General features: G+C 38.8%; 1 protein-coding gene across 3 annotated transcripts; it reads right to left on the reverse strand.

The window, feature by feature from the left end:
• Positions 1–7,456: 7,456 nt before the first annotated feature.
• On the reverse strand, positions 7,457–17,705 carry RGS21 (regulator of G protein signaling 21). 3 transcript variants are annotated; one of them, XR_007377416.1, is made up of 6 exons: positions 16,410–17,705; positions 14,718–15,485; positions 11,474–11,535; positions 10,689–10,855; positions 9,932–10,198; positions 7,457–9,186 (listed from the first exon to the last, which is right to left on the reverse strand). XR_007377416.1 is itself a non-coding variant. In XM_048946894.1 (5 exons), the coding sequence occupies exons 2-5, from the start codon at positions 14,726–14,728 to the stop codon at positions 9,995–9,997; spliced, it is 444 nt and encodes a 147-aa protein (XP_048802851.1). In that variant the 5' UTR covers positions 14,729–14,792; positions 16,410–17,705; the 3' UTR covers positions 7,457–9,994. The 3 variants fall into 3 exon arrangements, 2 of the variants coding, with proteins under 2 accessions (XP_048802851.1, XP_048802850.1); XM_048946894.1 differs by having other exon boundaries at positions 7,457–10,198; positions 14,718–14,792; XM_048946893.1 differs by having other exon boundaries at positions 7,457–10,198.
• Positions 17,706–17,719: the final 14 nt, after the last annotated feature.

Here is a 17,719-nt window from a genome sequence, read left to right on the forward strand (position 1 = left end):
AAGGAAAAAATAAATCTGTCGCAGCTGAAACCAAGTCAAGGCGATGTATCATACTAGGAGATGATCAGAAAGTCAGAATTCTTCCTTAGGAAAAATGCAGTAGTTGCAGTGTTTGCTCTTGCTCTTTACTCTGGAAGAACTGAAACTGCTGCTTTCAAAGAGATAATACCCCCAACAGCCAGCCAGCCAGCCAGCCATCACTTAGTCACGAGATGCATGGATTCTGATGTGAGGGAGATCTGAGGCATGTGTTCCATGTGTGCCTCCCTGCACCCCAATTTAGCCTGTAAATCATGGGCTCTCTCAAAGAGAGAGAAAATGTACTCAGCTAGCTTTCTCTCATGGTTGACTTCCTGTGCTCCATTTTGTATCTGGGCAGTGCGTGGCAAAGTGTAGCTTCCCTGTTCAGTGCCTCTGCTGGGGATTATTCAGCCTGTGTTGAGCTTAAAAAGCACATAATGAAATGTGCAAGGGCTGTAGCAGTCTGTTGACTCCCACTGAGCCATCATGGTTTCTGTCTTTGTAGAAGTTTCTGCACACAACTTTGCAATAGTATCATTCCACTGATCCTAGGGAGGGTGTGAATGAAGGAAAGATAGTTTTCACCCATCTTCTTGCCAATATCAAAACTGATTTCTATGATTGTTTCTGAAGAAATCTAGATCTCTGTTACACATTGTTCTCCTCATGTTTTTTGTCATGTTCCCTCTCTTCCACTCCTCTTTCTGCCCTCCAGCTGCTAGATGAGCATGTGTTTAAGGGCATTCTGCATTGGCTGACCTTCCTGAGGAGTTGGCATGTGACGCAGTATATCACAAGTATACAGCAGAAAATGATTAACAGGGGCGTAACGGGCTAAGGTTAAAGAAACTGTTTAAGAAACCTTTCTTTAATTAGCTCAATATATCTCCTCTTTCTGCTTCTCCTCTTGTCATGAGTTACAACTATTTAAAATAGCATCAAGGCACGGGCATTTAGTTACCATAAATGATAGATATTTGCGAAGATTATTTGACAGCTTGCAGTCAACATTGCCTTATAGAGTATGTGTGAGAAAGGCTGGAAAACAAACGTCTCAGGTACATAAGAGCCTCCTGAGTGGAAAATGTTTCACCCCAGTAACAGGTTGTGACACCCGCCAGTACCAAAACTGAATGGATGTTTAAAGGCTGGCTTTCAAAACCAAAGGAGATGGTGAAATGTCCATCTGGGTATTTTGGCAAGAGTTTTTATTCCTCTAATCACCCCATGGGTCATTTTTATTTCATTTTATTTTTTAAACCGAGTCAGAGGTAGAGAGGCAGCGCAGGGTTTTGGTTGGAGAGATCAGGAGGTGCAAAGGGAAGACTGCTAAACAAAGGGTGGTCTTGAGATGCTGTCAGAGCCTTTGTTTAATGTTTTAATCACCTTACATTTTACTATTCTGCCTTCAGCTTGAGCCAAACGCATCATGTATTGGAATCTTCCTATTTCATTGCCAGACTTAATAAATGCAATCCCAATGATTCTCCCTTTGTGATTCAGTTGGGGGCTAGAAAGTGGGATATTGGCAGAGGCGAAGATGTCGGAGAACTCAAAGTTCTTGCTTTAAATTGGTTTATTTGTGCATAGTTTCTGTACCAGCTTTTAATGTTCTTTCTGCACCAAAATTGATGCTGTTGGTGAGCAACACAGGAGCAGGAGTGAGTTTGAGATGGAATGTGGCAAGCGGCTCCAAAGCCACATTAATGTGAAGACATCCAGAGCTTCCCTGCACACACACTAAGCAGCCTGTTAACTCCCATTTTCAAACAAGTTCTAGCTCCTGCTCTGTGTTTGCAAATCAGTCAAGGCTATGAGAGGGTTGTACCTAAATTTCAATGCCCTAAGATGGACCCACAACAAAGCCCAGAATTTAAACATAATCTTTATTTTCTGCAGTGATGTGGAGAAAAGGATGAAGGTAGCTGTGAGAGGAGTAGGCTAAATGGTGCTTGAAGCAGTGCTGCTGTTTAAGTACCAGTCTCTGAAAGATCCAGAAGCGTACAGAAGGGCTCATTAGTAAGGACTAACCCAGCCAGGTCTCTCAAACTGAATGCTCGAGTCTGATGTCTCAGCTCAGCTTAGCTAACTTTGTTTCAGTGTCTTGTTGCTCCCTAGGTTAGCTAATATTTGTGTACATGAGCAACTGCAGACCAAGAAAGTTCAACAGTGACTTAGTGTGTATGTAAAGTGATTTTCTGAAGTGCTGGAATACTGGCGTTCAGCTTGCATGGAAACACACTTAACGTTTATCTCAAATGTTCTATGACCACAAGTCCATGAAGCACATTACTTTCTCAGTGCGCAGGTAGCTCAAGCCTCTCATCAAAACAAATGTCAGTTATTTCTGTTCCAGGAATACCCACAGTCTTAGTGCTGTCTGAAGAGCTGCCACTAGGTGGTACCATAGGATTTTGTAGATGTCGAAGAGACCGTACCAAAAGCAGATTTGTCTTAATGTTAGTGTAATGTAAAATAGGTGAGGATACGCGAGCCAAGCCATTCTTTTAAGATAACGCCCTTATTTGAAGATAGCACTCTTCACAGAACGTTGATTTACCCCTACAAAGGCAGGAGCAGTTGGGAGGACAGTTGGTCCTGGTCCATTTAAAGGCACTTACCTGAAAATTGTGGGATATTTAGGAGTTAATGGAGCAGGAAGCCAGCACAGTTCTGCAATATGAGATCTGAACGCCCACTCTGTGTGCAATGACTGCTGTAGAGGTAGCAGCAGAGTCAGCTGGAGTGAATTGCAGACACCGAAAGAACTATTTAGTAGTGAGAACCAGACTGCCCAGAGCCACATCCAGCCTGGCCTTGAATGCATCCAGGGACAGGGCATCCACAACCTCCTTGGGCAACCTGTTCCTCTTAAAAAATATCCAGTTGAATAAACAGGCTCTTACACTGAGGTGCGAAATGTTCTCCAACAGTACTGATAGCTCACATCTGTCCAGTCAACTGTATTTTAAGCTCTTTTCCCTTCAATATGTTAATTCACATTTATGAAGCTGTCTTATTATAATTTTTGTCTTCATTCTGCTTTATGCAGTTTCCATGCAATTGCATTGTACTACCCACCTCCTTAAGGCCCCTGGATTACATTTGCATATGAATTTCCCTCACACTGTGAGATCAAAGAACTTAAACATCTTGAGTAAGTTTTGTTTCGTTTTGTCATTTCTCTTTTTTCACGTGGGCTGACAGAGAAAGAATAATTTCCCAGGAAAATTTTAATGAATAATTATTACAAAAATAAATAGTAACACAAAAAGGATATTGGAAATTATTACTAAAATACTGTAGTGTGAGATACAGTGACTGTTTCTGTTTTTGTAATTATTGAATACACAGATACCAAAAATTCCTACTGGAGTCCTCCTCCTATGTCCACCTTTACCATTCTTCCAACTCCCATATATATACATTACCTTGCCATACATGGCTAGGTAATGTTTTAGTCCTAATAAAAAAAACAAAAAAACTAGATATATTCCTGACAAAGAATTCAGCATCACTGCAGAATGTATTTTGTCAGTGCAGAGAGATCAACATAAGCTGTAGTATGAGAATGACAGAAAAAAGGCACAAATCAGAAAGAATGAAGTGTGACACAAGTACAGTTCATTCTCATAATTCCTGTGGCAGAATGTGGAACTTCTAGTACTTCCTGATAGTACTTCCTGATAGTACTATTGATTAACTATCAACCATGTGGAATAGTGAAAACCATTTGTGACTGTAAAAGGTGTCTGTCTAGACTAGAATACGCTGCACTTTTTGTTTGACATGAAAAGATAAATATATCATGTCACAGAACCTCCTCTATGCCATTTGGCAAGCTGCGTTTTTTCATTTTATTCTACTAAACGACAAAGCTCTAGAAAGAAATTCAATAGATACAAGGACCTTTCATGACTGCTATGTTAAGTCCAGTTGACATGATTGAATTTGGGTCAAAATCCAGACCATTTGTTCTAGAATTAAATTCGAGGAATTTTAGGTGCTTAATTTTGCATGTTTGCTGATAGTGCTTCAAGACAAGTGCCAAAGAGTCTTGAAGAACTCTCTTTGTACTGATGAGCCAAGGCAGGAAGGCCAAATGTAGAACTCAGGAACAAGTGCCAGCAATGCAAGCACTGGTCTTAGAGCCTGCTAATGGCATTTTATCAGGCATCCCCCAACTTATGTACCATTGTTTCACTGCAGTGTGCATTTCAGCTCTTCTGGCGTCAGCCCATTCAGCCTGAATTTGCCTATGCACCTTCTCTACTGAGAAGAGAAGTGTTTCTGGTGTTTGAAATAAGAAGCCTGTCAAAGGATCTCATCCTGCTAACTGCATGTATTTTTGAGACTGAGATTTTCTTTCACGATATACTTTTTTAGATTCTTTGTCCTTTATCTGTTCAGAAGCAAATGTCACTTTTGCCATTCATGCAGTCTATTTGCTTCAGATTGTCACAGAAGTGTCTATATCCAGATTAGAAGAACTACTAAATAACATTATTTACATGTGCTGGTAGATTAGAGACTATTGCCTGTAGTTAATGTAGTCCAGTTCTGTATTACAGAGGGAGAAAAATATAACACATTTTAAGTAATGCTTTAATTTTTTTCACACTAATTTGGTGCAAAATTGAAAGGTGTGTACAGGGCAGCTCACCAAAAAAGCTTCAGCCTAGGGATTATTGACAAGTGTGGGAAACTGAGTTGGGCAGTTTCTCCTTTCTGTATCTCTGGACTGTGCAGGCATGGCAATGTTGGTGTCAAAACAAATGAGAACAGATGATACTTTATTCAGAATATTACATCATGCAGTTCATGATTTCTCTTCCTGTGCTCTTCTCTGTGCTAAAATGTGACATTCTAAAGGCAATATAATCACATGAAGCTTTTCAAGAAATAGAATTTAAGAAGTTTTTTCTTTTCTTTCTCCTTTATGAGTCTTCAAGCTATAACCACCATATTAGAAAGAAAAAAAAAAATGTTTCCCTAGAGTTTTATTGAGTACAAGGTTTTGTTTGTCTTTCCAGGGTGGTTATGTGTAGATAGGAACATATACATAGACCAAAATATAGCTTCGCATGCAAACCTAAATGCAAACTGGTGTAAATGGGGAGACAAATCCAGCTGCAGTCACTTTATATGCAAATATAAATGCAGTACAAAAAACTAAACAAGGCAATGTCCCATCTAAGATAGAGAAATGTTATCATGGCAGTCGGAACCCATGGCAACAAAATAATAATATAAGAGAATTATTTACTCTATAATTGTCTCCTTTTTCTCAATAAAAGATCAGAGCATGCAGGGCTTCCTTTGAAACATCTAGGAATACACTGAGTCCAGTTTCTGAGATCAAACTACAGAGGTTGAAGAACTGGAGAAAATGAAAAAAGAAACTTTTCTAGGAGGTATTTTCTTTCCAAATGAACAGCTTAGGAATATTTAAAGTAAAGCTTTTAGGGATATTTTTAGTGCCACGTTTCTGTCTGTCACTAAATGAATGTTTCAGATGGAGTGATTTTACTTCATAATTACAGTATCGAACAATTACGGTTCCTAAGCACCATAAGGACAGAACATCACGCTCTATTTGAAGGTAAATATGAATGAGGTTCTTGTTTTTGTTAAGCAGGTAAGAAAACTGAGGCTTCTCAAGCAAACTGAGATCTTTAACCAATGTAGGAAATTCTTCTTTTCATGGCTTTTCCACCCTTGGCTTTTAGTGTACCAAAAGGCAGAAAATGCATTCCATTCTTCAGGCCCATAATGTGCTTCTAAGTCCCACACCTAACACAAAGGGTATCTGTCATTCAGGAGTGAAGGTGTTACATGAGGTTAATGGTGCAAATCTGCTCTCAGGTCATCCTAATGTGATGCTCATCTCATTTAAGCAGCAGAGAATGCTGGAGAGATTGACTCTTTTGAGCTTTTTGTTCAAACTTCATGTTTGGATCAAGACTGAAATGAGTCTGGGGAGGTTCTTGTGCCAGCCCTGTGATTCAGTGTATCAGTGTTCAAGTCATTTTGTGCACTGCAGCTCAAGCAAGGAATTTCCTGACAAAACAGAAAATGCTGAGTCTTCAGTTCCAACATTTGCAGAGGTGTCATTGAATTTCTCCATGCAGAAAAAATGGCACCCATTGGAATTCATCAACTCTTACTGGATGTTTGTAGGGACCAAAGAGTGGATGTGAGCTCAGTGAGGGGTGGGTGGTGCATTTCAGCAGTGGTGACAGTGGGTCACCTCTACTGGTACAGATTGCTACAGATGTGGAGACATTACTTTCAGAATAACCTCCATATTTTTTTTTAATATGTTTTTATTCATTTCTTTTACGTCTGTTATTACTGCGCCTCTAATTGTAATTCTGGGGCAGTCTAGCCATGATGTGCATGTGATGGATCTGACAGAATCCAAGTTCCTATGTGCTGTGGGAGATTTAGAAGTGTCACTGTGTGTGGGAATTCAGTTTTTGTTGTGTTTGTTGATTTGGGTTGTTGGTTTTTTTTCCGGTAACATGATGTTATTAAGAAATAAATTCCACTTGGAGTTTATTCCTACCATTTATATTTAGTAGTTTTTTTTTTGTTTTTTTTTTTTTTTGGTAAATCCACTTGTGTTCTGAAAGAGATTGAGTCCTTTAAAGCATAACAATTCTCAGAACTGAGCTTTTTGCGTGATTGAAAAAAGGAACTATCACTATACTTCAGTGAAAGCAAGCAAGAGACTTGCAGTGCAAATGTTCTTTCTAATAGAACTCTCTGCAAGTGCTTTCTATTTAGGTACAACAGTACTTTTTGTCCTTATGGACAAAGCATAAGAAAAAAAATGTCTTTGGCAATGAAGATGTTTCTCTGCCTGATAGTAAGAGGCTTTGGTCAAAAAGATCACCCAGAAGCCTGAACATCTGTAATGCCTTCATGTAGTGCTGACACGCTCCTTAAATATTAATGGGCACCCCTGTCCTACATGTAGGTGGAAGATGGAGGTAACCTCTCCATTTCACACTTGTGCACAGCAGGTTATAGAAACAGCCCAAGATCACTCTTGGAAATTCTTGGTAAATCTGTGAGATTTGGGCAAAGTTCAGTCTTCAAAGTTGTACTTCAGTAGCTGGCTTTTTCCTCTGTCAAATTACCGGGTTTGGGATGCTTGATTATGACTTCTTTAAATGTGAAAGTCATAGACGTAGGGAATGAACAAGAATAAAAATGACTGGCTCTCATCTTTCACATCTAGACATTTTCAGATGCTTTGTGAAATGGATCTTTAATAATGCATATTTTGTATTATATAACTATTCAAAAATCCAACTGCTCAACTCCAAAACACTGCTGTATGTAGTAAGATGCTTTAATTATTTGAAAAGTTGTGAATGCACATCAAATTATCCAATTATACAAATTTCAAGTGATCATGTATATGTATTTAAAGCAATCATGCCAAGTGCTTTCTCAGATTTAAGTAGGAGAAAGAAAAGATTAATTTATAAAGATTTGAACGGTCTGCTCAACAATTTTTTTAATTTACTTTGTTGATGTAGTTTTAATTCGAAGATTATGGAAAACTTAGTATGCTCTATTATACTTGAGTTGTTGATAACCCCTAAAAGTGTAATTACTGTACATTTCTGTTTAAGCATCCTAAATTAACTGAAATAGCATTAAAATCCTCCATGATACTTTATTACATAATTATTAAAATAATATGCTAAGAACGGTTTATTTTTTTAATGATAATTAGGCTGGTGATCAGAGAATTAGTCAGATGCCCACCTCTCTGGATATAGTCTATGTTCATCTGTGCAGACGTATGTATTTCCACTGAGGGTTTCCCACTATTTCTTTATAGAGTTACCAGAAAAAGTATAAGGGATTATTTTTATGAAGATGGACTTTTTTTTATGTTTTCGGTCAGGAATTAGAGATCCCTGACAGCCTCCTGCTCTACTGCTCTCTGGTTTTCTTTGCAATAAAGTCAGGAATGTGGAATTCGAAAAAGAGCACTGTCAGGCATCTGTGATTTCGTTATCACACATAGAATCATTGAATCATAGGATGGCTTGGGTTGGAAGGGACCTCCAGGATCATCAAGCTCCAAAACCCCTTCCTCAGGCAGGGCTGCCAACCTCCATATCTAACACTAGAACAGGCTATTTCAAGGCACTCTTTTCCTTAGATCACAACCATTGGTGCAGCAGATTTTTGGGGCTTCCTTCTTGGCCCACTGAGAAAGGCGACTTGACCTCACCTCTTCTGAAAACGAGACTTGGATTTGTAAGAGGGAAAGATGGCTTGCTATATATATGAGTAAATTATGTAATTTCAGCAGTCCTGATTGCTGTCTTCACTGTGACTTCAATCAGCAGAAATTCCCCAGTGCTGAAAGGATTCCGAGACGGCGCCCAGGCGGAAGTTGCGATTTTCCACTGAAGTTTCATTGCAAAATGAATGGTAGCTGCGGGACTGCTGAACAAAACCACATCCTCCTTGTAGCTCAGCCTCGCCTCTCATGTTCATCTCTGCTAACCGCTAGTGCTGAGGAAGAAAGAAATGAAAAAGAAATGCAGAAAGCCAGAAGAAAAAGTAGGTGATAGAATAGGCTATGGGTATCGGAGAATAGCAAAAGGATCGAGTTCATATAAAATGAAAGTTACTAGGGGTTTTTTTTGCTTGTTTAATCTTATTGTTACCTCTTGTATTTAGAATTATTTTTGATTGTGAATATTCCTCCTGCTCCATATGGGTTAGAATATATTTTTCTTCAGGAATATATTACAGCTCATTCTGCAGCTAAAAATACGCTATAAATCTTTGAGGAGCAATGAAGAAGATCAGAGTGTGCAACTGGAGACACCCAAAAATCCTGTCATTTCTTGTGACACAATGACAAATTCTAATTAATATGGTTACTCCACTAAAACTGTTCAGTGCTTTTTAGGCTGGGTACTAGGAGAAACTTCTCCAAAAGAGCAGTGAGGCATCGAAACAGGCTGCCCAGGGAGCTGATGGAGTCACTGTCCCTGGAGGTGTTCAAGAATCATTGAGATGTGGCACTGAGGGACGTGGTCAGTGGGCATTGTTGGTGGTAGGTGGATGGTTGGACTGGATGATCTTAGAGGTCTTTTCCAACTGCAATGATTCTATGATTCTATGGTTCTGTATTTAATTAGGAAAAAAAAAGAGTCATTATTAACATTACTTCGTCATGAGTGTAAGCATACATTACAACTAGTGCATTTAGAGAAGAAAACTAAATTAATCATTACTAGAAAATGTATGAAGAGAAGATTGCTCTGGTTTTTTTCCCCCAAATAGTCAGTTAACAAGTGAGATGTTTTAGTGAAAAAAACTAAGTGAGATAAATACAAAGGAAAATGAAGAGAGTTGTGTTAAAGAGCATGTATTATGAAACATCCCTTTGCTTTGAATGCTAGGAACATTTGTTAGAAAACAGCTTTTTATTAAGTGATGTCCTTAATTCATTGTCATTCACAGTATGGCATCTACCATGTTTCTTCTTCTATTTTAAGTGGTGTAGAACATGTTTAAAAGAGGTTTTTAATATTTTTTTTTCTTTACAAATAAGTAGATGAAAAGGAATAAGTGTATTCAAGTCCCATGAAAGGAATTTATTGAGTCCATACTTCTAACAAAAAACTGATGGTAGACCACAGAACATTTCACTTATAAAATGCAAAATCACTGCAACAAATGAAGAAACTACTGGAAAAAAATATTAATTGCAAAATTTCTACTAAAAAAACTCAACTGTCTTAGTGTATTCCATTCTGTTTCTAGAATACTTCTCCACCAACTTTAGCAGAAGCAACCACACATACATTAAAAACAAGCCAGTTAAGAGTTCTGTTTTGTACAATCACTTTAATAAAATATTACCTACCCTGAGTTGTAACAGGAGGCACCTACAAATTCATAACTACTCAAGCCTCTAGCTTTTACCTTCTCACAAAAATGGGAGCCACCTTTTGTCATTTCTGTTGTCTTGCTTCTTTGCTAGTTCCTTATACTCTTTTGACCTTAGAAACCTGGGAAAAGAGTCTTTTGCCATGAGACTATAGATTAACCTCTGGGCATCATCAAAACAACTGAGGGTGGGTTCTGAGATGTTCTGAGAGATGTGATTTCTTGTATGAAAGTCAATATTAATCTGTAGGAAGGAAGGAGGAACAAAATCAATGTCAGTTTGATTGGAATGCTGAGGTCTGTTTGTGTACAGGACACAATCAGCTTCTGAATTTCCTCCCACATACCCAAGCTGATGCCAATTGGCAGGGAGGTCATCCCTTCTTTTTCTAGCATACCATTTTTTTAATACCATTTATTTGGTTCTTAGACAATTGGCATCGCTGGGGGGGGGGGGGGGGGGGGGAAAGAAGTGCAAAACTTGATTTTGATTATTTCATCTTTTTGCCAGACCAAATCCTATGAAGTACAGATCACCACAGGGCAAATTAGGGATTAGAGCAAATCAGGCTCTGTTTCACACAAAGTTCTCCACCTGGTAAGTTGCTGACATAACAGGGAAGGGCAGCCAAGTTGAAATGAGTTTTCTGTCATTGTAGGAGTTTTGGATTTGAACTTTCCACTTGATTCCCATCCTCAGTCAGTACCCAAAGTACATGCAAAAAAATCTTTACCTCCTTTGGAGCATCAGCTTCAATGAAGTCAGCATAAATCTTTTGGGCTTTGGCTGCGATCTTGGTGGAAGACTTGGTTTTTTTGAAGTCCTCACAAGCCAGCCAGAACTCTACATTCTCCTCGCTGAATTCTGACTTCAAAAACTTCCTAAAAGCTGCCAGGCCATCTGGAGAAAAATGCATGAGACTGAGGGGTAGAAGGAAACTGAAAAATCAATATAGATTCTGTAATGTGTGCATTTATTTGCAGGATATATATTGTCACTTATGTTTCTGAAATTGTTTTGCCAACCAGCCAGCAGCTAGCCCCAGGAGGCTGTTTTGGGGAAAATAAGTAGGGCATGAAACAACAGCAGTGGTAAGGTGATGAAGGGAGTTCTGCCAGTTATTCACAGGGGAAGGCTCCCAAAACCTGCTTCGTATGAGCTGGTCTCTCCAATGCTCATTATTCAAAAAGAAATCAGGGTCATGGTGGTCTATAAGAGGATTTGGAGCAACTAGACAATCAGGGATGTGAGGCTGACCCCACTCTAAGCAGCGTGCTGAACATTGATTTGTGCTGTGGCAGTGTGCTGCTCTCAGAGTTGAGAGCCTGGCTAGATAGCTTCTATGCTGCTTTTCAGGTAATGAGTTTCGATTTGAGCAAGGCTTACATGCCACCAGCAGTACTGTGGCTCAGAGTACATGGTGAGGTGGGCAGACAGCAGTGTGCAAACCTGATGGCAATGTCTGTGAGTTGATTTGACATGGTTTTGTTATTTTTAACACTTTTCATCTACTCTTACCTTTATTAGCAAGTAGTGTATCCACAGAGTCAGACCAAGCCAGTGTTTCTTCTGTGTTTGACCTATGGAAACAACATCTATCCTTGAAAATAGCATCATGATCTTTTGCCTGTGCAGGCCATGGTAGCTACTCTTATCATTTGGATATCCCATAGAAGGAGCACTTTTTGGGGTGGGGGCATAGAGGACCCAGTCTCATAAAACAGAATGCTATTTGACACTGGAAAATTCATCCATGAAACAACATTAATAAAGTTTGCAATTGATTGAACTACAGTAAAAGCATAGGAGGGATATTAACGTTCTAGAGTACTGAATTCCTTCTCAAGTTCAAATGGATTAACCATCAATATGGCACTTACTGCTTGGAATGAGTAGAATTATCTACACAGTTATCATGCTAACACTGGTAACGTTATGGGCTTTTTTCTGCAGTTTCTCAGCAGTATAAAAGTTTGAATACACGTAAATAAGAGTCAAAGTAAAAACTTTCAGTTCTATTAAACTTGGCTTTGATTGAAATTAACACTTTATGAGCTTTTAATTTAAACCTCCAGCAGAGAAAAAAAAAAACTTCCTTGACCAGTATTATTGTTACTGCTTACAGTTTTTGTTTGGAAGAGAAGAGTTTCATAAAAATGAAGCACTGTGCAGAGATGTGCCTCTTAGCACACAACTTCTGATGGAATCACCATGTGCCTACCTGCTTTCCTATGCTATTTTCCTATTTAATTTTTTCAATATTAGGCATCTCCAAATGAATGTTAGTCTCGTAACTACTATTTAGCAATAAGGAAGAATAAATCTGACTGGTGACATTGGTCATATTCTGTTTGGTAAGGAGTATATTTCTTCACTAAACCTCAGTTCAATAGTATGCAACTGAAAATTTTTTTGAAATAATTTTTTGTTGAGGAAAAACTAAAAAAATACACAAAATCTGAAAGATATCCTCTAGCAAATCTTGCAGGCAAGTCATTTGAGAGTCAATCAGTTTTTCATGTTACCTCTAGGCCCTGGAACGTGTTCAAAGGAGGGCAACAAAGCTGGTGAGGGGTCTGGAACACAGGTCATATGAGGAGAGGCTGAAGGAGCTGGGAATGTTCAGCCTGGAGAAGAGGAGGCTCAGGGGAGACCTCATTGCTCTCTATAACTTCCTGAAGGGAGGTTGTAGTGAGCTGGGGGTCGGCCTCTTCTCTCGTGTCATTAGTGATAGGACCAGAGGGAATGGTTTCAAGCTACGCCAGGGGAGATTCAGGCTGGACATGAGGAAGTATTACTTTTCAGAAAGGTGGTCAGGCACTGGAATGGACTGCCCAGGGAGGTGGTGGAGTCATCAAGCCTGGGGTGTTCAAGGAAAGGCTGGATGTTGTGCTGAGGGACATGGTTTAGTAGGAGCTATTGGGAATAGGTGAACGGTTGGACTGGATGATCTTGAAGGTCTTTTCCAACCTTGGTGATTCTATGATTCTATGATTCTAAGGACATGTAGTGAAAGATAAAGGATTTACTTAAGCCAGTATTCTGTAATCTACTCCAAATAGACTGAGTAGGTTTTTTCAAACATCCTTTGAATTCTAGTGAAATTAATGCACATTTAAAATACAATTTTTAAAAAAGTTCAGTGGGAATGAAGAATAGGTTTTGCTGACATTTTGCACTGAACAAAGAACTCAAAATAAAACAAATAGTTCAAAGGGCAAGGCCAGAGCAGACTAAGTGAGTAAGTCATTGATTACTCCCTCCCCTCCAAATTTTAGATACAGATTTTCTATACAGTGAAAAGAGGATATGAACAATAGAATGCCTGGAAAGGTATCCAACAGATCCCTGCCTCATGTTGCTTGTATTGAAACTGTTATATTTTATACAAAGACCTTGAGAGGAAACCAAGTTTCCCACCCTGTGATTATTTATCTTACACAGTTTACGATGGCATGGGGATTTGAAACTGAATTTACATTCCAGGTGAATGTAATCATCACTTGACTTTCTGGCAGCTCTGGAAATATTTGTATGCCTCTTCCCTCTCATTTGGTAGTAAGGAGGAACTGAACAGTTTGGAAGTGTTTTGTTTCAGTGCAGTCAAAACAAATCATGGAATTTCTTACAGACGCGTAAATCATATTTTCTGACTAGCCTCTGTTCCTCAAGAAACCTTACAAATTAATTGTTGTGGAGCCTGAGCATTCTGTGTGTAAGGGCAGGCAGGAAGAACCAGAGGTAATGGAGGGCGAAGTTGGGCTGGCAGAGCATCACAAGCCATTGGCAGTGTCTGTGGTCATGATGGGTGAGAAGCTGGGATATGTGAACACCAGTGTGGAAAAGGATCCCATGTACCACTAGTGCTATTTTCTATGTATATTTGTCGAGAGCTTATGTGATTATATGTAAGAAAAATGCTTTTTTACACTAAGGGCAGTGAGGCATGGCACAGGCTGCCCAGAGAGGTGTGGGTGCCCCATCCCTGCAGATAGCCAAGGTCAGGCTGAATGGGCTCTGAGCACTGATGGAGCTGTGGGTGTCCTGCTCAGTGCAGGGAGTGAGACCAGATGGACTTTAAGGGTCCCCTTCAACTCCAACTATTCTGTGATTGTATGATTCTATTACGGTGCTACCATGTACTGTAACTGCAGTTATATTTATAATTATTACAGTTGGTTTCTGCATTGACATTTTTAAAAGCAAGTGCTTTTGGAGCTGTTGGTTTACTTCTATCCAACTGCACAAAATGATATTTAAATAAGTAGAAGAAAATGATGTATGTATTTATAAATATGTATGCATGCATACAGGAGGGAAACTGGAGAGCAATACATTCAGTCTGGATTGAAAAACAGAAATGAAAGCTAAACGTAGCATCATGCAGTGCTCTGTGAGATGTTGTGTGCTAATGCAGTTAATCAGCAGAGAATTTCTTTCAGTGATAGTAATAAACTCTAATTAAATATAACAAATTTTGGGTGCTTCAGCAGAACAAAAAGCAAAGATAAGACAGTATAAACATAATTCTGCTTCTTTTCCTCATCAGTAATACTATTTGATTTAACATTTATTAGTCAGAGAATGATTTCACTGATTTCATTGGATTTGGATGGGAATGGCAAGCAGAAGTGACAACAAGGAACCAAAATCATCATTGTAGAGTGTAAGGGGGAAGGAAAACAAAAAGTGTCCAGATCATTTAAAAGTTGACCATCTCATAAAGAGCCTAAGATTAAAATAGCCATAAAAAACAACTCACTTCACTGGCATTTTTTGTTCCACTGTCTGACTGTCACGAGTAGGGCAGAATTTCTTTTCCTGACTGATCTTCAAGCTGAAGGTGATATGATAGCAGGAACAATACAATTAGCACGTGCATCCCCACAAAGTACAGTGCAAGCTGACAGACTGCTTTTAACACCTCCTTTACAATTTTCTCTTTCAGAACTATGGCTTATTTTTCAGCAGTGGCCATGCTATCTTACAGTTATGCTCTGAACAACATGTTATTAGAGAAATCATCTTACTGACTGTGGAACAGCAGGATGCAAAATAGGTTCAGTGCACCTAGCTAGAAAATTCTTCATTGTATTTCTTTGCTCTTACTATTGTATCTGCTCTAGGCACACCTGTGACTTATCCATTACCTTACACATCTCGAAGGTCTAAGCCCTTGAAGTGTTTGTCTCTCATTTATTCAAATAAGTCTTCTTACACTGATGCTGCTACAAACAATGGGGTCGCGTGGTATCTGAACACTGTAAAGCAGCAGTTTCTTCTGCTCTTACTGATACTTCATTCGGTGTGATCTCTTCGAAGAGCATCACTCCGTCCCAGAAACTTCCTCATATAATTTTTCCTTTTGCTGTGATATCTCTTTCTTTATTCTTTTCTTCTCGACACTTTTCTTTCTCAGTATATTCCTTGCTCCCTTGCTCTCCTGAACCAGGAGGCTTTTACTTTCAGGCCTCTCTCCTTGTGGTGCAGCCTAATCCTTTGCTGCCCTTACCCAGCTTCCTTTATTCTCCTTTAATAGAGAAATATATATATATATATTAGCTTAAGAATAAGATGAATGTTGGTAAAAGAACAAATGGATATAAACAGCAAAAAAGTTTCATTGGGAAAACAGAAGGCTTCATAAAGTACCATTGATAATTTTCCCCAGTGGGGTTTTTGTCCTCTCTACTTCTCTGTACTTTATATATAGAGACTGATACATTCATAAAAGAGACTATTTTACATTGTCGCCTTTGATAATAGGAAACTAGGAACAACGACCCACGGTACCCCTTTGAGCCCTAATTTCTTAATACTGAGCAAGATTTCTGGCAGCAAAATGAAGCTATTGGGTTGTTTTTTTTTCCTGCAGATTTCTTATCTTTGAATCCACTTGCTTCCAAAAGTAATAATAGAATGACAGAAATAAGAACTACCATCTTTATTCTCTGCCATTAGTTATTTGGTCTAATTTCCACAGAATATATACCATGAACTATAAAATAGTGCCAGACAAGACCAATATTTTACTGAAATTTCATAAGGAGAAAAACTGTCTCGGTATTACAACACATCCATCAGCTACTTGTGCAAATGTTTTCGTTATTCATAATACACTACATCAAACAAGCAAGCTCTCTATTGACCTACAGTGGATTTACGAGTGTGCTGCCTTTGGCGGATGGTAACAGAGCTAGAACTGTAGGAAAGGGAATGTGGAGCTGTTGGTTGCACAATTCATCCTTCACCCCTATTGCTTGATAAGGACCAACATCCTTTATGAAAAGGTATTGGCTGATTGGAGCAATTAAGCTTATCATTTAGTGTTCTTAACCACACCTGAGCTAGATACCAGTATTTAGCAACTTTTCAGCTCGCACTATTGATGTATTAATCTAAGAAATCACTTGCATTTTTTTATATATTCCTAAAAGAGTTGCCTTGTACTCACCTTAGTGCAATGTGAGCAAATGTCACACTCTCCCACAAAAGTTTTAGAGTGTTGCCGTCAGGTTCAATATCTTAATGCCCTTCAGCACTTGGCCTTCGTTGAATCCATTCCACAGCCAGGGTAGTTGGATATTACTCCATACAGCATAACCTCAGGAGGAAAATGAAGGTTCTCTTGATCCAAGCAATACAAGTAGATTTACCACCTTTCTTAAGTTGGAAGATGACCTAGGCACTGCTGGCATCCTAGTGAAATGGAACCACCTGTCATAGCAGATGCAAATCCATTTTAATCACAGCACTATGTAAATCCGCATCTTCCACCTTCCAATAATACGGTGTGGACAGCTTACAAACGCATTTATTTATTTTTTTTCCATGTGAATAACTTTGTGTATCTTCAGTATGCCACAGAGCTATTTTGCATAAAGAAATTAGCTGTTATTTTCCACCCAAGCAATGTGTCCCTTCAGGTGAAAGATTTGATTTCCAGAACAATCTGTCAAAATGTTTTTCATCATGTTGTGCTCCTTATGTACATGATTTCTAAGTGCTAAACAAACACAGATGTTGACTAAAGGGGAATTGGAAGCAATTCTCAGAACAAAACTGTGCAAACTTGAAGAGTTTAAGTTAGTACTACTCAGCAGATTGTTTGTCCCAGATCTTGTCCTGGATGAACAAACTACTATTTTTATAGCAGCAGATTAACAAAAGTTCCTATTTGCACAAGAAGCCTGTGTGGTGCAAACTTAAAGGGCAGTATCAGAATCTTGCACTTGGAGATGGGTATAAATTGTACCAACACAATAATATATAAAAAGTAGGCATGATGTCATAGAGAGCTCCTGAGCCATAATTCCCTGTATCAGTTGTCTTCTGTGTCTTGCCTTGCTGGCAGTGTGTCCCAAATCAAGATGGGATGAGTAATGGATCAAAGGGAAAACCAATACACCAGTGTCCTTGATTGTGAAGAAACAAGTTTCTAAAATACAAGAAAATAGCACAGTGAAGAAACAGCTGCTTAGGAATTGTAGTTACATTCGGTTTCAGCTTAACCTTCTGTTCTGCTTGAAAACTAGGTATCAACTTTCACAGGGTTGTTTTTCACGCTACTTAATTTTAACTAAGTTTTCTAATGAAACCAAAGATAAAGTCTGATTCATAATAACTCCTCTTGTGAGTTGACATCTGAGATGTTTACGCCAATACATGTTGTTTAGGAAAGTAGGGATAAAAGCATTAAAGTAAAAACAGGCAGCTTTCACGGCTCAGTTCTCACTGGCCGGTGTTAAAAAAAAAAAAAAAAAA

This window comes from Lagopus muta, chromosome 5 (assembly GCF_023343835.1).
Source record: "Lagopus muta isolate bLagMut1 chromosome 5, bLagMut1 primary, whole genome shotgun sequence".
NCBI lineage: Eukaryota > Metazoa > Chordata > Aves > Galliformes > Phasianidae > Lagopus > Lagopus muta.

Coding starts and splice junctions, on each gene's coding strand:
- RGS21 (XM_048946894.1), bottom strand. Junction 10,856..11,473: donor TACACTACTTGCTAATAAAG/GTAAGAGTAGAT, acceptor ATTTTTCTCCAG/ATGGCCTGGCAGCTTTTAGG. Junction 10,199..10,688: donor AAGCTGATGCTCCAAAGGAG/GTAAAGATTTTT, acceptor TCCTTCCTACAG/ATTAATATTGACTTTCATAC.